Source organism: Poecilia reticulata, chromosome 14 (assembly GCF_904066995.2).
Source record: "Poecilia reticulata chromosome 14, P_reticulata-male-v2, whole genome shotgun sequence".
NCBI classification, from domain to species: Eukaryota; Metazoa; Chordata; class Actinopteri; order Cyprinodontiformes; family Poeciliidae; genus Poecilia; species Poecilia reticulata.
The window spans coordinates 14,262,162-14,281,204 of NC_088843.1; the positions used below are offsets into that span (position 1 = coordinate 14,262,162).

Consider the following 19,043-nt stretch of genomic DNA (forward strand, 5'->3'; position numbering starts at 1 on the left):
AAAAATGTGTGGAAAAAAAACAGTCCATGCATCCTCATTCCAAACACATTCACTTAAATTTTCACTTTATGGTACATATTCACATTCTTTATTGACTGTAAAACAAATATATTTTAAATGTAACTGAAGATACAACATATAATATTCAATAAAATACAAAGACTTAAATCTTATTGTACAGACTTGGTCATCAAATCACTACGTTGCCTGTAGGAATTTTTAATGTCCAGCAGGTGTCAGTATTGAGTGATACAGTATCAACACAGTATCAATACAGTGTTGCTATGAGTCGAAACGCCTCACGACGCCTCATTTACCCATCACTAGCAATACAGCAATCACCGCATTTTACTTTTATAATACACAAGCAAACACAGCATTGTAAAAAATATCTTTTTTGTAAAAAAAAAGAAAAAAAAAAGACTGCAAAACAGTCTGCAATTATAGACTGTGCCAGGAGTCTCACGAAGTCAAACAAAGTCAACTACAAATATTTCAAAACATTATTCACAGAAAAGAATGTGTTTTTATTTATTTTACTTTACCAGGGAGGTGGCAGAAAGGTAACTCCGTCTCTTAATCCAACCGAAGTCCAAAAGATATATGTTCCAGGGTCCGGTTAGCGAGCTTGAAATGTCATCTGACCAGTTTTCGCGCTTCACGAAGGTTCTTGTTCCCATGATGCAATGCGTAAAATGGGAAATACGGTACAAATACCTGTAAAACTAAAAAACGGAGAAATTCCTTCAACAGTACATTTACCCATTTTTTTTACAGTGCAGGGAACAAAAAGACAATGTCTAAAAAATCCAATCCAAAGATTAAAAAGCCAGAAAAAGTGGCAGCAATATATATTTTGAAGAGTTGATTAGATATGACATTTCCCTCACTTCCTTCTCTTAAAAATGAACTACAGAAGTTACTGAATTCATATGGTAATTTACTCGTTTACGCTGCAGCCTGATTCCACGTGCTGACTCAGAAATGACTCCATGCTGGGAAACCAGCTCAGGGCATATTGCAGTGCAGTTGAAAATGAGCGATTGCTGGCTATAACGGGAAGGCTAAAGTCAATAACGTGGAGGCTGGAACAACGTGTGTTATAGTAGCACAGTCATTCCTGCTGCCTCCTGTGCCTAAACCTACTTTACTTTGACACTTTTTCAGTAGCTGCCTTCAGTCTGTGCTTGGTTCAGTTCAGCATCACGGAGCAGACGGTGGTTTGGATCAGGTATCAGTGATTAAATGGACGGGTTTATAAAACTTACGACTTGTAAGCTAAAGCCACTTTTGTTGATGTTCTCTCACTTGGTGTTCAAAATAAACGGAGTCCATTTTTTTCCCCTCTGAGCATCTTATTCAGATTTCTGCTTCATTTTAACTTCAATCAAAGTTACGTTGTTTCATCTCGTGGCCCTTAAAACGTTTGTCTCTTTCTGACTCGAATATGGTGACTAAACGTGGGAAATATTTTTGCACAGTTCTGTAAAAAAAACATGCTGGAATCCTGATGTCCCAGCAGGGTGTGCCATTAACGGCATAACAGAACTGATATCCACCTCTCATCATCATCATTGTGCCAGCTATATAGCGCTTCCGTCCCAGCGGAGGCTGATGAGGCTTTATGTATCAAGCAGCTGTTATACTGTTGATATACTTCAAAGAAAAATCCCTTTTTTTGGAAGTCAACGCAGTTAATGTCGGGAACATTTGAACATAATCGCTCTGCTTGCATTTTGCACTATTAAACACTAAGACTCTACAAGGAGAAGATGATCTGATCTGGTGTTTCTGTTCTGAAATCAGTGCCTTATTTTTTTTGTCTTTTAATAAACATTTTTACTCTTGTCTAAGCCATCGTGTTTCCTATGTGCTGTTATCCCTGACTCCTCGTCTTTTATCCCTCACCCTCCGCCTGTCTTCTCTCACCAGCGTAGTAGAGCTGCAGCCGCCCTCTAATCAGTACCTCTGTTTCCTGTTTCCTTCTCACCCCCGTTTCATTTCGTCTGCTTCATCTGCCGTAAATCAAAGCTCCCCTGGCAGCCGGTTCAGAGGCGCCTCGACACCTTTGTTGTTTTGTTGGGATGTGAGATCGAACAGTCAGCCAGGATAGAAGCAAAGGTGCAAGCTGCATTGAAATGCAATCTCTATGACAACAAGAAGCTCCAGGACGGTATAGCTGGAGCTGGAGATAACGCTGAGGGAGTCTTCAGGGTTGCTAGGATCTGATATTTTGTCCCATCATTATGATTTCATTTTGAAAAATTTTTTTAGGAAGGGCAAACATTTATACACATCTACTCAGTGTGGGGAAAAAATTACATTCAGATTTGTGTTTTTTATATATATGAAGTCACTGCCCCCATTGGTGACCCTCATTACTGTTCATTCGTTCATTCAAATTCGTTGATCCTTTCTCATGCTCTCTTCTCTCGCAAAGTTTGTCTTTAGGAAGGTTATTTAAAAAGAAAGTTGAATTTGGGTCTAATAAATGACTTTTGTGTTTATCTGATTATATATTTTTGGTTAATTGGAGATTGAATTTGACATAAATACTATCATTGGGCCAAAAGACCCAATGATAGAACCAGTTTTCTGTTCTCCCACTACAACCCTATTTTTATTTTCAAATGCCCTGGTATTTTTAAAAACCTAATGATGAAATTCACTCGAATTGGGTTCTTCGAGTAAGAAGCCTATTCTTATTCGATCCTCCACCATATGTATATAACAGTGGGAGTGAGGTGCTTTTTTAAATAATCCAATATTTTGGTCTCATACCGAGCAAACTCTACGTGTTTATATTTTTAAAGGTAAAAGAGAGGGAGAGAGAGAGGGCTTCAGTTGTTTTAAACTTTTAAATAATTCCTCTGACTGTAGATGTGACCCACTTTAGACAGCTAGCTGTTTTTGTTTTGCTACTTCCTAAATTACAAATCTGAACATAGATCAGCTCTTATTGGTCGTCTACATCATGCCGTGTAATTAAAGGCATTTTGAAGTTGTTAGCTCTGCTGTCTTGCAGTAGGTAGGCTCTGGGTCCAATCCTAAGCAGGTGCTTTTTGCATGACTTTTGCATGTTCCTTTGATAAAGCTAGGTTTCTTTTTTTAATGGTTTACTCAAGCTTCTTCTTACAGACCAAAAAACATGCATGATAGATGAATTTATCTGTGATAGGTGTGAGATCGTTTCTAAAGGGATTTTTTTTTCTCGCATCTTTACAAGAAATCCCAATGAGTGTGGAAGGCATCAACCTGATGCTTTGACTTAAACCAATGGAATTCATAGCCCTGCCTCAGTTCAGATTTGAAGTACTGTGAGTGTGATTGCTGTTGTTTGTTCAAGAACATCTAATATCTATTTCTGCACTGTGCAACCGCAATCCAGTGAAAACTGTGCTGCCGAGATTACTATTGCCCTCACCACTTTCTCAGCGGATCTGCATCTGCCAGTGGGTGTTTCCTTCCGGGCATCTGCTCGTTCTTGTGAACTCGTCTGAGAATGCGGACGGGATGGTTTTGGCTGCGAGCGCTGACCGGCGTCCAGACAGCGCGACAGTGACAAACAGGACCCCACAGCACCGGCACCTCCTCACATCATTAACCGCCATCCATCTCCGGCGCACCCGATACTGAGCACCGCGATCCCATCAATAAAACGCTTCAACTCCTGTGGGGGCAATCTGATTTTTCATGTGCAAGCTGCTCTTGTTGAATCCTTCATTTTTATTTTATTTTTTTCCCGTCTTCATCTCTGGTGCTTTTCTCCCTGTTCTGCTTCCCTCTACCTCTGTAAACACGATTTTCCTGCAGCCTAATCAGATTTCTGATGTTTTCTGCCCACTTCACAGTCTCAAGTTTGCTGATTTTTCTCATTCTGAGTGTCTGAAAAACTTTAATTTTCCTCAGAGGACCATATGTTTAATAAGCAGGGCACAGGTTTTAAGAGTAATTAATATCTTTTTTTCATTTTGTTGCAGATAAAGCAGATGATGAGCTTGAGATGACCATGGTGTGTCACAGGCCAGAGGGTCTCGAGCAACTGGAAGCCCAAACTAACTTCTCCAAGCAGGAGCTGCAGATCCTCTATCGCGGCTTTAAGAATGTATTTGTACTCATCAGATCACTTTGCTTTGCTACATCATCTATCCTTCCAGCAAAACTCCAACCAACATTATTAAATGTCATTTTTTTCCCCCAAAGGAATGTCCCAGTGGAGTCGTAAACGAGGAGACCTTCAAGCACATTTATGCACAGTTTTTCCCTCATGGAGGTAAAAAGTACAAATTTTATTTATTTTAATTTTTTTTTTTTCATTTTTCTGTGTTGCTTTTTATGCTTAAATGTTGATTTTGTTGTTGTTTTTGCAGATGCAAGCATGTACGCACATTATCTTTTCAACGCTTTTGACACAACAAGCAATGGCTCCATCAAATTTAAGGTAAAACTACAACTGGAAGCAGTTATGATAAATGTCCTTTTTAACAACTCCATCACTGCACATGTTCCTCCAGACACATTTCCTTCCCCGTTCAGTGCTGGTTGAACGGCTGGGCTTGGAGCTCAAGGACAAACCCAGAACTAACAGTTTTCCTGTTAGTATTCAGACTGAACACATAAAAAAAAATACTAACAAAATGCTCAATACAGGTGGAGGTACGTATGTAAAACAGTTCAAGAGGAAGCATTTGGGCATATAAGTTTATCATAACCAAATGAAAAGTTGCTCATTATGTTGAAAAGTAATTTATAAGAAATACATTTCTTCTGTTATTTCCCAACTCCTTGTATTTAGTCTGTACTGAGCATCTTAATGGTCTTTGGTTTTACTTGTATTTCAGCCAGAGACTATGTTGTACAGCTACCTTGTCCAAAAAATAAAAAATTAAATAAATAAATAAATAACCCTGAATTACCCTGAATGTTGGTACAAAGTTTTGTGACTTTCCAAAATGACATGAGATAAACTTCTCAAAATTTTAGCGCCCTCTAGTGGTTCATGTTCCTCAAACTGGACAGGGTGTGAATTTAATCTGATCTGTTAATAACTCTGAAGTACGTCACTAACCTTTTTAGCTTGCTCGCGATGAAACTTTTTTCACTTATATTTTACTCACAATATGCAAATCTTTCAGTCGTTCGTGTTTGGCTAAAGGAAATTTAGTTTGATGGTTTTGCTTGTTTTTGTTTTGTTTTTTTTATGTAGCAAAATCATGAAGAAAAGGCAACCTGTCAGGAAAATCATCCAAATATTGAGTTACATCAAGAGTTTTTGTAGAGATAATTTGCGATTCAAAGACATGCTTTACTACTTACTTTACCTCTGTAGCCTTAAACATCCTACAAAACTGGTAAAAAAAAAGAAAAATAACCTTTTTGTACATTCTTGCCGTTTCTGCTTGACCTGCTGGCAGGACTTTGTGGTGGGCTTATCCATTCTGCTGAGAGGAACCCTGAGGGAAAAGCTGGAGTGGACGTTTCATCTTTATGACATCAACAGAGATGGATACATAAACAGAGAGGTGAGACCTCGCTACTTGAGCATCGTGGCTATACTATTATTATTCAAAATGTTTCTCTGAATTGTGTTCGCGCAGGAAATGACGGAGATTGTAAGAGCCATTTACGATATGATGGGCAAGTACACCTACCCTGCTTTAAAGGGAGATGTGCCGCAGCAGCATGTGGATGCCTTTTTTCAGGTCTGTGTCCAACGTACATCAACAAGTTGATGTTAGACTGACTGAACAAGGCACGACTTTTAGCTAAAACCGACTCTTTCACAATGAAAAAAAAAAAACCAAAAGTTTTAATGACCTTCCTCCTGCCAGAACTTGCTGTTGAATGACTGGAATAAATAGCTCGTTTTGACGTCTTTAGTGGAGCTAACAATAGATAAATCAGTTTGTTTGAACTGCATCAGTACATCTTTTTCTAGGGCTGAATATGACACGAATCAGAGGAGAACAAACAAAGCCCAAGTTCAACATGAGTCTCTGTGCTAAAAAAAAAAAAAAAACAGCTTGTCAGCCTGACACGGCCACGAGAAAAGACATTTGTGGACGTCCAGTGTCCTAGAGAGGTGGACCTGGACTCATAAACCTATTTTTAAGCTGCTTATTCAACAAGGTTTCTGGATGAGATCTTTGCCTGACAGTAGTCTGGAACCCCCCCTGCACACATTCTTTATTCTTTGCTTAGTCTTTTGCATTTTGTTGTAATTCTTTACACTGCTTTACGTCAGCAAACGTCACTAATTACCACTAATTACTCTTTATTTCCCTACAGAAGATGGATAAGAACAAAGACGGAGTGGTGACTATGGAAGAGTTTATTATTGCCTGCCAAGAGGTACGCATTTTCCAACATCTGTGTGCCGTATGCTTAAGAACATTAAGTAAACACATAATGAAAGCTGTCTTGTCATCTCTGCATATAAGGTCTTTGTAGTTTGAATTTATATTTTTCTGATAATCATACATTGCAAAGAAAATATACATTTTTCAGCAGTTCTATGTATGCTGGTGTAAAAGCCCAGTTTTTATTTATTTTTTCTTCTTTGTTTTTTTGTTTGTGTCAAAGTTCCAATAATTTGCTGAGCCAATATTTTTGGCTTTAGCCAAAAGTTTAGGATTATTGGATTGAAATCCTAGGATTTCTAGGACTCTAAAACTAACTGGGATGTTTGCTAAAAAAAAAAAAAAAAAACATTGAATGAAAGAATTACTTTATACACATAAGTGTGTCAGTAAAAACTCTTATGTCTGAGAAGCGGCACAAGGAACAAGGGTTAAAAAAAAACACAATCCAACAAACACAACATTTTCAAGAACATGTAAAAGAAGAAAAGTCCTTTCTTTTCAACCTTTTTTTTACATTAGATATTACTGTGCTTAAAGAAAACCTGTAAAAAAAAAAGAAAACTTAAACAAGCAGCTTAATGTAAGGATAACTTCTATAAAACCAGGAGCTGCTTGATGATTACAATAAAATCAATCCAGGTTGTAGTCCAAGACCAACCAAACCATCGCTTAAGTGGCCTTGCTTTGTCAGCTCACAATTTGTCATATTTATGTAAATGTTTTCCTATCAGTCACTCAACACACAGTAGTACTGACGGGAAAACTAATCTATCCACCTTCTATCTCCCTGCAGGATGAAAACATGATGAGATCCATGCAGCTGTTTGAAAACGTGATGTAGGACGGCTGGAATCGAAGAAGACAGGAGCATGGCAAACCAGAGGGCTTTGAGTGTGTGAACGCGTGTGTGTGCGTGTGTGTGTGTGTGTGTGTGTGTGTGTGTGTGTGTGTGTGTGTGTGTGTGTGTGTGTGTGTGTGTGTGTGTGTGTGTGTGTATGTGTGTTTGCGTGCACATGTGCCGTACATCCAGTCTATCCTCGTGTTCCTGCTCTCGCCAGCTGAGCTCTGGATACAGCCAGAGCTTCCTGTGATGACACTAATGAGGGGACTGGAGTGAAATGCCCTCAGCCTTCCCGCCGCGTTTGGCCACACAGCAAAGTGATTAATATGACAGGCGTTGAGCTCCGTCAAACCGATTGGCCGTTTATAGATAAAGATGCTCCGACATTGAAAGGATGCTTTGACCTTCGAAGAAACATGCCTTCCAGAGGTGGACCTACTTTACTTTTCTTTTCTTTTCTTTTTTTGCCATGTGTTGTTTGTTTATCCAGACTTACTTGCATGTGTTTGAGGAAAAAAAAAGAAAAAAAGAAAAAGTCATACTTCCTGCTACTTGTCAGATTTTTCCTGAAAAGTTTACCATAATTACATCTGCATTGATTGACTCATACATCCAGTGGTTGGAAGGATTTAACAATTTAATTTGCGAGTCTCTGGATTTTAGTGACGCTTCTACATTCATGTCGACTTGGCTGCTGCTCAGACCTCTCTGTCTTTTGCTTGCTGTTGTTCTGTGAAACGCCTGCATTAGGGAGTTCAAACATTTAAGGTTGTAGATTATATAGACCTTACATGCCGTGTCGGTCGCCTGTCTTTTGTATTTCAAAGGACTTCATGTTGTCAAAAAAAATTCAAATCTATATGACTTTAATTGATAGCATTTTTATTAGGTCAAGTCAAAGCAAAGCAAAGAAACATACATAATTTCCAGGGATTACAATATTTAAGCGAGTTTAGTTTGGGATTTTCAAAGTTAAATTTGCGATAAAATAGTCATGTGCTGTTAATGTTTCAGCTGCTGAAGGTAACTCTTTTGACACGAGTTAGTAGTGGCATTTTCCCTGAGGCTAAAGCTAACGGCTAGTCCTGTATCCTTCTACATACTCCAGTTTTCAGAAATGTCAGAGTGAGAACTATTCAATATATGTTTTAATCCTCGTCGCAATTAAACTACGTTGCTATTTAGATACAAGAGTTATTTACCAAAGAAACACACGTAGCCTTGGTGGTGGTGTGTTGCCAACAATCCTCAGTATCATGGCATTTACTTCTGAAAAGAACTTGTTTTTCTGGCCATGAGCTTTAAACTGCCTGCGGTTTAACACTGACTGGAAATCTTTACAAAGGTCCTTTCACTTCTTACACTGTCTGAAGATCACTGGAGCACACAGCCATCTTTCTGCATTTCTACTCTAAATGACTGCATACTTTCAGTTAAATATCCATGTAATATAAGAAAGCATTCGCAAAAAATCACCATGGCGTCTTTAGGGTTGAAGCAGATTTAAGCATATATATTTCATGAAGAATATCAGAGTTTTATCTACTATGCAGAAGTTAGCTGGCAACTTTCTTTAATAATAATCCAGGTTGGAGGGCGTTGGACCAATTGACTTTTACCTCCTTAAAGATTTGTAAAACCAAAAGCATTAAAATATCTTATCCAATCTCAAAAACTTTATAGGCCAGGAGAATACAATCTTACAAACCTTTGAACCTTTGTCATGTTTGGATTGGGCTGCATTTCCCAAGAAACAGCAGCATAAAAAGAAAAAATATTATAGCAGTTTACATGAAAAAATATTTGACTGGTTTTGAAACAGCCTTCCTTTTTTATATTTACTCTGAGTGAAAACGCTGACATGTTTAGTTCTCAGCATGTGTTTCACACACATCAGTGTCGCACTGCCTCCTAGCTTAGTTTAATGCATTAAAAAAATCTTCTATTTAACTCTTAATACTTACCCAATAGAAATATGGCGATGTTTAGAGGTTCAGACTATATCTGTCAGAGATGTTTTTGAGATTGGAGTTGTTTAAGACGGCCCACTTTAGCCATGGGCCGTTTCGGAGTAGCTATTAGCTTCAGCCTCCTGGACCATTTTACCTGAATTTATACTGTTTAAAAGACTCCAGAAGAGGTATCTTCTGCAGATCAGAGGACAGCTTTTAAAATAATCTTACCTCAAAACGCCTGGGTTATCCTTGTGATATTAATGCAGAGGCCAGTGTTTGGTGGATATCTCATTTTGCTAAGAATAGAAGATTGAAGGTTGTCAGAGGTCAGATTTAATGTCAGCTTTGAAATTATATGACCTGACATAATGAACATGTGACACTGACCAAAACAATGATTTTACACCTAAAGTACAGACAGAACAGCACATCTATTATTGTTTTCTGTGAGTTTTCCAGTATTTGAAAGATAATAGAAAACTTGCAGGCCTACAGTATTTTAATCACTGAAATATTAACCATTTGCTTTCTTAAGTCAGTGGAGCAGTTCTTTAGTGTGTGCTTCATCTATGTGACATCCCCTCCCCCGCTGTACAGTATCCTTTGTTGAATCAGAGTTGCTATATCATATTAACAGAAGAGTCATTTAAAGCCATAAAATAAATATTTAAATTATTTGATTGTTGTGTTTTACTTTACTTTGCGTAAGCTCGATATCATAAAATATTCAAGCCATTCACATCATTGTGTTGGACAAGGGAATATGCAATGTTCTGCAACACACACTGCATAAATGAATAAATGATGAACATCACACAGAGAACTCTGCATTTACAGTAGCTAGGTTGAGTCTGAAATAAAGCCCAGACACATTTTAGAAATAAGAAATTTTTTCTCTGAATGTTCAAATTTGTGCACTCACAAGTAGCAGCTGATTTAGCTTGAGCTACGGCTTCCTCCAGCGTTCTGAACACTCCAGGCAAAGATGTGTGCAAGCGCCTTAAAATAAATGGTTGTTATGGAGACTTGCCACTCGCTGCTCCAGTTGTGGAAGAGTAAGAAATTATATTACCACACTTAACACCCTCATTGATGTGTGTGGTGGAAAGATAAACACGTGCCCTTCTTCCAGTTCCAGATTTTTCAAGTTGCTGTTTATTTCCTTACTTAAGGAGATTAGCACACATCCATTAGATGGAAATATGAGTCAGAGAAATGGGTGTTTGTCAAGTCACATTTATGACCAGAGGAAACCAATATTTCTAGGAAATTAATAAAACATTTCTAGGAATTCTGATCAACGGTGGAAAAATGACAGAACAGATTATAAAGATGTCGGAGTTTTAGCTGCCTGTATATAGGTAGATAGGTACAGGTACAGGTCATAAAGCTGGTGAAATTGATGAGAAATGCCGTCTTATCTCTGAAGTGGTTGAAAATCATTTCTCTGTTTCAAAAGGAATTCCTGCTGATATGTAGTTTTAGTGTGATTCTGTTGTAAATAGCCTTTTCAGTGACATCAAGTCTAAATAAAATTAAAAACAATAAATACAAAATCTCCTGGAGATTGTGACACATGAAATTCCACTATATTTACACAGATTTTCATTGAGTACATGGAATTTATCTTAAAAAAAATAATTTTTGCCTTTGTTGTTTAAAATATTTTGAGACTGCACATTAGTGTTAAAAATATAAAAGTATAATTAAATTATAATGCGTTGTTTAAAGGTATATTAGAAAGCAACAGCAGTGTAAAGGTATAGAGAAGCCAGTCGTGGGCAGTAGATTGATATAAAGCAGGCCATCCACCCGTTTTTAAAAGCGTCGAAGAAGAAACTAATAATACTGTTATCCTCTGGGGGGCAGTGTTGCCGTTTTGTTTCTCATACAACGAAGAAGAAGAAGAAGAGGAAGAAAGCGAAGAACCCACGTTTGTTAAAGCCTCTCACATTACATTTGCGACGAAGGCAGGCAGCACGTTACCTCTATCCCAGAAAATGAACGGACTAAACGACGAGCCAATGACACCACAGACCTTTCTTTATGGTGAGATAAGGTTTTAAAACCCAGAGTTTGTATTTTTGTTGTCGATTGATTTAACAATTAAAGAGATAGTTCTTAGATTCAGGCCAATGTTGAAGTCACACGCGCTCTTTTGAAATTTAAATTAAGTCTCTTTAGTGACAAAGATTGGGATATTTAAAACATTAAAGCCTTTCGAAGGTGACGTTTTACAGTAATAAAACAAAGAGTTGTTCGAGTCCTGGTGAAAAACGAGGCTCTTTCGGATCCAGTTTTCTGCACACGTGCTTTTTGTAGTCAATATGGCGGCGCCCGTGGTTTAGCAAACTGCTTTAAATTTTAACTATGTTCAGCCTACAACTCACGAAACGGTTCACTCGTTCAAAACCTACTCGACATTTTCCGTGCGTGCTTGCTTAAAGCTAAAGGTTAAATTGACAGCGTTTTCTGTAATAAAGGTTAAAACGGTCTCAACGTGTCTTCAGACACGCGCACCGCTGACCGCAGCGCAGATTGAACAAGCCGCTGAATTTAGACGGGATATTTCACCTGGTCACCTCCGGTCCGTTCCATAGTCTTTACTCTAATTTGGTCTGGAGCCAATTTTATGTAGCCTACAGGGCCTCATTTTAGATTCCTTTGTTTAAATCATACATCTCAATTCAAGTTCCAAATTTTGATTCAACGAAGTTCTGATTTTTAAGAATTTTAAAACAAACTTTTTTTTATATATATATTCATTAGTCTGCTGGTTTCAGGGTAGTGAATTACGCTGTATTTGGAATGTGTCTTAAACGCGAAAGTTAGTTTTAAAATTGTGTCAAATCAACAAAAAGGGTACCATAACCCGTAATTGATGTATTGGTTGCTAAGTGCATGTAATGGTGATACCCTTTTAACCAGCAGAAAATAATTTTGAACAACATTTTGGACTTTTTCTTGCACGTGCTTCATCTTCACAAGTAATGTTTTTTTTTGGACTCCAGAGCGCCCTCCTGTGTCAATTTTCAACACTTCACTTGAAACCCAAATCATTTCTTTGGGAAATTGCAAGACTGAAGCTGCATTTCACTTTTATTTTTGATCCAGTTTTTTCTTTCTTTCATTATTATTGTTTTTTTTTTTTTTTTTTTATCAGGGTGTGTTCTGGAAGCTGGCAAGGAGGTGGTCTTCAATCCTGATGATGATGAGTTGGAGCATCAACTAGATCTGAGGATGGTGAGTCCAATAAGTCCCTCAGATTAGCAAGAAAAGGAAAGATTCAGAACACGGACACACAGAACATCATAATGCTTATATTTTTTTAGGAGACGGTAAATTTCTTCTATCTAATTAAATGTTGGTGCGCAGCTATAGTACAGACTTGCATACTAGTTCAGTCATAATATTTCTCAGGACGGTAATCGCTGGCTCTAAACAAATTAATATCTGTAAACACTTTACACACTTTGGGGAAATTAGAGAAGACGTTTCCTCTGCAACAGCAGCTCAGTGGCAATGAGACATGCAGTCTGTGGCTCCTTTGCTAGTGAACGGATAGTGAACTGAATTGATTATTACAAGGTCACAGAATGCCAGACTGGGCAAATGGGACATAAAACTATATTAAACACAGTGAGATTAAACTGGAAATGAACAAAAAAAAAATTAGCCTCAGTTCAATCAGAGTCCAACTTCAAAACGAGGGCAGGAGTTGAATGTTGCTGGTTTAAGCATTTCCATAAACATGTTATTTGGGAGAACATGTAGCAGATGGCACGTCTAACTTCATTCAGCGGCTTAAAACGACTCGGTGACACGTTTTTCCTACCCTCAGTGTCCTCTGTGTTTCGTTACCAGCTCACCATGCATAATGGTGTTGCACTGGGCTTCAACCAAACTCCATCAGTCGGTGCCAACTTGGAAGTACTTCCATGTCACTGAGAAACTTTATAATCCCATCTCCTTACACGGCAATCAGACTCTTTATCTGCCATTTTTGTTTGGCGTCTGTAGTATTTCAGAAACTGCAGAAAGCTTCTGCAAAGATCTGAGCTGAAAGTGGCAGTAAAGGCTCCGGGAATAAAGTTGGAGGGGTTTTAAATCTGCCCACTGTTCTTCTTACTCCTGCAGGCATGTGTGGACCCCAGCTCAAAGGACGAACTCCACTTGGTGGAGGTTGAAGGACAGGATTCGGAGGGTCAGAAGGTCAAGGCAGTGCTAGTTTCACTCAAGCCGTCCACCCTGCCCAGCGTAAGTCCACATCTATTTAGTCACTGACGTTATATTTACCAGATGTTAGATGTTGCGTATGGCTGTTGGTTGATGTTGTTCTTCTTCAGGTGTGTCTTGGTGGGTTCACGGTCACACCCCCAACAGTGTTTCGCCTGAAGACGGGTTCAGGTCCAGTTCACCTCAGTGGACAGCACCTCATCAGTGAGTGTTTGTTGGCAAATAAGCCCAAATGTTGACATTGTTCCAGTAATTACAGCTGGCTCATGTTAAACGTCTGAAAATCCTCCCCCTATCCCCAAAAAGTGATGGAGGCTGACCAGTCTTTTGATGAAGATGATGAAGAGGAGGAGGAAGAGGAGGAAGCCGTTCCAACGTCAAAGAAAAGATCCATCCCATTCGCCGCTGCTAAGACTCAGGTTTGTCTCGGTCATTTAACGAACCTCACCAGGTTCCATGCAGAAAGACGTCTGTGTGAACCAAACCTGATCTGATCTCTGCAGAAAAAAATGAAAATGGAAGCAGGAGATGACGAGGACGATGAGGAGGAAGATGATGAGTGAGCATCAAGATTTACTTTTTTTTCTTTATACAGAATGCAATAATTTGATATATTCTCAGAATTGGATTCAGAAATGTATTTATTTTTTAAATGGCACTTATATCTGGGTTAAGAGTTCAGACTGCACCTCTGTAGCAGAGCAGGATGCTGCTCTGAGGTGAAGCTTTACTGCTGAGGTTCCCCAGCATTAAGGGTAGAATACTTTGCTAACAAAGTACTGTCTTTATGACTCGCGTTAAAAGGGGAAATCCACCATCAGAATCAGTCCGTTTCCATACAGTAATGTGTTTTGCCCTCTAAACATCCCCAGCAGTCCATTTCCTGGTTAACCTCTGTAACCTTCTACGCATCCTCGTTTTTGTTTAAAAAAAAAAAAAAAATCACGTTTGGTTGCAACAAATTCTAAAATGGCATCGACTAACAATGATGAAGGCCTCCTCTTGTTACAGATGCAAGAACCTTATGTGATTGCTGCATTTCTAAATGATTGTGAAAATAAGTTTTAATAAGAACCACTAGATGGCGCTTTTCTACCACAGTTTGAGAACCTTCCTGGTTTTGTTACCTTATTGTTGGAAAATAAGTTCAGCCAGTCTGATATTTATATAGATTTACAAACCTACAAATCAGATTTTCTGAATTTTTTTTATTTTTTCTTCCCTTCCCCAAGGGATGATGAAGATGAGGATGAGGATGAAGAGAGTGAAGTTGAGGAATCACCAGTAAAGGTGAGCAAGTATTCAGAGGTTTTGTGCATTTAAAGTATTTGTGCGTGTGTGTGTGTGTGCGTGCGCGTGCTCGCTCTTATGACTATCTCTTCATCACAGGCCAAACAAACCCAACCCAAAGCAACTCCGGCCAAACCAAAAGGCCCGGCTCAGAATGGCAAGAACTCAACGCAGAGCACACCTGCCCCAAAGCAGGTGAGACGCTTTCTCACCTGAAACATTTATGGAGTCTACCAAAGCATTGATGAATTCTTGAAAGCTCAGGGCTAATTTAAGTTGACCTTTGTTTACTTTAGAAGACCCCCAAGGGAAAACAAGAGAAGTCACCGAAGACTCCGGCAACTCCCAAACAGGAATTAACTTTTCCTCAGATGAAAGCCAAGCTGATGGAGGCAATGAAGAAGGTTGGTGTACTTGCACATACTCCCTAAACCTGCCTAATTTATTGCCCGTTATTGATTTTGGTGTGATGACCAAAGAATTTGCCTTTTCTAGGGTATCACATTACCTAAAGTGCAGCCCAAGTTTGAGAACTATGTGAAGAACTGCAACAAAGTGACCGACCCCCAGGTAAAACGGCCACAACTGCTCTCACTTTATTTATGAAAACTAATCAGTTTTCAGATTTTTTAAAGCTATTTGGTTGGTAGAAGCATTACAAAAACAACCCAAGAATGTTCATAATTTCTCATATTTTTCATGTTTTTTTATTTTGCCACAAGAGGGCACTATAGCCACATATTTAAATTTTCAACATTTTAGATAAGTAGAACTGAATCCAAGTAGCTCCGATGCTCCATTTCCCCTGAGGCTGTTTGATTGTTTCTCTGGGTGTGACATGTATGTTGTTTTGTTTCTCTTTAGATTGTTGCAGATCTGTGGAAGTGGCGACAGACGCTGAAGGAAGAAAAGTAGCTGACTCTCTAGTTTTTACCAATTTTATGACCTGTTCATCCCCATAGCCTCTCATATTCTCTACGTCTGTGCCTCAGTTTTCCTTGGAATCTCTCTGCCTTCCTGAATGTAGAGGTTGAATATGGTGAACATCTGAAACATTAGTTTCACCCTCTCCTTTAGACAAACTGAAGCCTGTTCAAAGATTACTGGAAATGAAAGTTGCTGGACTGTTGGGACGCGAGTGTGTAAATTTGTTTCTGCTTATATCTGGTTCAAATTGAATTGTTCTCTTGGGTGTAAAAAGCATCACATCAAATGGAAAACACACCTTGTTAAATGACTGTTGAAATAATCTACCTTAATCTTTTTTTTTTCTGAATGTTGATGCTACCATGATCAACTTATTCAAAACTCGTGTCATGTTTAACCGTCCAATTAATGTTTTTTTTTTTTTTCTCATAAGTAACAAGTTGGATAAAATGCACTTCAACTTTGTCAAGTTGTTAAAACTTGTTGGTCCCTTAGGCCAAAGGTTGTGTACCGTTGAAATATGTTTTATGCTTTAGGGAGTCTGCAAATGACTTGTAATCTTTCTCTGAAATTCCAGTGTGCTCATGATTCAAAAGTACAAATTCAGTGCTCATTTGACTAAAGTAAGATCATGAAGGTGTAGGAGTGGTAAATGAGATCATTCCATTCCGTTTCCATTGTAGTTTTATTTTTTTAATCTCATTTACCTTTTGTCTTTTTTTTTTTTTTTTAACCTCTGGTTTGATGGTTCATGTCTCAAAATCGATTAAAACAAGGCATGGCTTTCTTCACCGTTTGTTAGAATCAGGAATGTTCCCAGGTTTCAGGATGCTTGCAGTGTTTGATCTTTTTCCTTTTTTTTATTTGAAGCAACTTATTAAAACAAACGAAATTAACATATTTGGTGTTATTTGTCATGTTTTTACCTAAAGACAAATCTGAATTAACTATGGACCGCGGTTGTACACATGAGGAATTTGACTTCAGTCTACTTTCCTCTCTGTGGCATTTAGAATTTAATCAGTGATTCTTGAGAATAGGGACAAATGGGTTTTAGTTTTCCCATATTTTATTTCTCAACCTTGTGTATGCAAATATGACAATGTTTTGGAAATGTAAAGATGCTAAGGTGCAGGCTCCCAGTTGCAACATTTTAAAAAATATATTTTTAATCGACCTGACCCAGAACTTTGTCATAAACATCTGACAAAAATAAATCTAAAATGATTTTTAAAATACCCTATTAGTGATATTTACTCATTTTACAAATGCTTCTCAAGAAACAAAAATTTAAAGCAAGAAGTCCATCTGATGGAGTTGACAGAACTGAAGGTGGTGACAAACTAGTGAGTAAAATGAAAAACTTGGTACATGTGAAATAATACAATTTATGTAAAATACATTGAAATGAATTAATTGCACATTTAAGTGAGATTTGACAATTTCACTGAAAGAGTCACAAAAACTGATGAAGTTGACAGCTGATGGAGTCGACGAAATGCCAAACTACCTCAATTTATATGATGTTATTCTGAAGGAGGCCATGTTGTAGCTCATCAGGTCCATTAATTCTTTACACTATACCAAAATTAAGCTTTTATTTCACAAAATTTAATCAAAGTTTTGTGAATTGTCAGTTATGGTGTTGACACATGTTTGTGACAAACAACTTAGGAATAAAAAGAAGAAAAAAACGAAATAACATAAGCTAACCAGAGCTAACTAGCCCTCTTAGCAAAGGGAGAGAAAGGAAGTGGTCACGGGGTCCTCAGAAGTTCTGGTGCCCCCCAATAATGCCACAATTTTTTACATTCTTTTCATGTCTGACGATGTTGACAAAACCTAGGGACAAATTTCAACGCAGTTGGAAAATATATTAAAATGATTTTTAATTCAATTTATTGGTACTTTTATAATTATTTATATGACTACTTATACTTAATTGTCATAATATAGAATTTTAGTATTTCTTTAATTGTTTTAAACTATAGTAATGTATTGAGTTCTGCTCCTGGACAAGGGCTTTTACAGGCATCATTCACCAGCTAATAAAAAATTTAAAAATATTCAATACCTGGAAAACATACATTGTTGTGCTCACATGACCCAGGTTAGTTTAGTCAGATATTTGAAAACATTATATTTTGTGTATATTTTATTCAAATGTTGTGCTTTATCCATAGGACCTGTTTTGTCCCTATTCTCAAGAATCACTAGAATGCGTTTGAGACCAATTTGATTAAATTCAAAAAGAGGAGTATTTGTTAAACCAAATGTTACGGGTTTGGCCTCTATTTGATTTTTGTGTTTTGCCTTGTTTTAAAAAGTTTATTAAAGCTTATTGTGCTCAGTTGGGTGGGTTAGAGCAAGCATTCTTGTGTTGGGAGAAGGATGTAAAAGCTGTTTTTCTGACCTTTGATCATATAAAGTTTTTTACAGATGTCTGTTTGACCATCTGACAAAAGAAGCAGCCAATGGACTGTTTTATGGAGTCAAAGTAATGACTAGATAGAGGTTTGATTGTTATAACTGTAGGTGGGCTTTATTGAATTTGGATTTAACAAGCCCTTTATGAGGAAACGTGATAATGATACTACCTTTATGTTGCTAAGGTGATTAAAAGTGTGTATCTGTATTCTAAATGAGTCAGAACTGTTAGCTTTGATGTAACCTGTAAGGATTTTTATGTTTTTTCTAATTCAAGTACTGGAATTGGATGTTTAATTTAGGTCACTGGTTCAACTGCACCGTTCTTCTAAATGCCTGAGCTGTTAGTATAATATTTACAGAAAGGCAGTAAAGTCTTGGAGAGCATACATTTATGATCAGCTATTGCAGTGCTCTGATTGGTTGCCTGTGGTGTGTGTGTGTGTAAGCAGCTTTCACAAACATGTTGAGACAGGAATTGATTCAGAAGTATATCTTTTCCTTTTCCAAGGAAAAGGGGATTGCAGTGGAGGAGGTACAACTTTGGCCCTTATGTTGCTGTAAGATATTTATTTCTTCATGTAACAAATGATGTTCGATAGACTGGATATTGAACCTTTGAGGAAGTGGAGCAGCCTGATCCAAGGGTTTAAGCCACTTTATTTTAATAATATGACAATATGGGACACTAATGATCAGTCTGGCAGCCAGAATGAGGACAGATTGCAGGTAGAACTAGAGCAAGACAACACATGATCAATAAATCAAAACATACTCTGAAGATGAACTAATGCAAGTTATGAGTTGAAATAGAACACCCCACCTTCTAGAAATATACGTCAGATTATTAGTTTGTTCACACAGTTACACTGTCCATCTCAAATGGAGCTACTTCCAGATGTAATAAACTGGGCTACATGTTTAATTGGGATTTGTCCACCGAGTAAAGGCCCGGTGGCGCTACGAGATATTTTAACAAGCTGCAGTTTGCCAGTGAAAAGACGA

At 37.9% G+C, this 19,043-nt stretch overlaps 2 protein-coding genes across 3 annotated transcripts in view; both read left to right on the forward strand.

The window, feature by feature from the left end:
• kcnip1b (Kv channel interacting protein 1 b) overlaps positions 1–9,838 on the forward strand; it is a 33,344-nt gene extending 23,506 nt beyond the window's left edge. For both annotated transcript variants that reach the window (XM_081615281.1, XM_081615282.1), the window contains 7 exons: positions 3,981–4,105; positions 4,204–4,273; positions 4,371–4,441; positions 5,415–5,522; positions 5,598–5,702; positions 6,289–6,351; positions 7,156–9,838. In XM_081615281.1, the coding sequence (XP_081471407.1) occupies positions 3,981–4,105; positions 4,204–4,273; positions 4,371–4,441; positions 5,415–5,522; positions 5,598–5,702; positions 6,289–6,351; positions 7,156–7,203 (590 nt within the window). In that variant the 3' untranslated portion in view covers positions 7,204–9,838. The remainder of the gene's footprint in view (positions 1–3,980; positions 4,106–4,203; positions 4,274–4,370; positions 4,442–5,414; positions 5,523–5,597; positions 5,703–6,288; positions 6,352–7,155) is intronic.
• A 1,196-nt stretch (positions 9,839–11,034) lies between these two features.
• Positions 11,035–16,507, forward strand: npm1a (nucleophosmin 1a). Its single transcript, XM_008427803.3, has 11 exons — positions 11,035–11,207; positions 12,322–12,401; positions 13,296–13,415; positions 13,505–13,598; positions 13,701–13,813; positions 13,898–13,953; positions 14,627–14,684; positions 14,784–14,879; positions 14,981–15,088; positions 15,180–15,254; positions 15,549–16,507. The coding sequence occupies exons 1-11, from the start codon at positions 11,159–11,161 to the stop codon at positions 15,597–15,599; spliced, it is 900 nt and encodes a 299-aa protein (XP_008426025.2). The 5' UTR covers positions 11,035–11,158; the 3' UTR covers positions 15,600–16,507.
• Positions 16,508–19,043: the final 2,536 nt, after the last annotated feature.

Coding starts and splice junctions, on each gene's coding strand:
- npm1a (XM_008427803.3), top strand. CDS start 11,159: ATGAACGGACTAAACGACGAGCCAATGACACCACAGACCTTTCTTTAT. Junction 11,208..12,321: donor ACCACAGACCTTTCTTTATG/GTGAGATAAGGT, acceptor TTTTTTTATCAG/GGTGTGTTCTGGAAGCTGGC. Junction 13,416..13,504: donor AGCCGTCCACCCTGCCCAGC/GTAAGTCCACAT, acceptor GTTCTTCTTCAG/GTGTGTCTTGGTGGGTTCAC.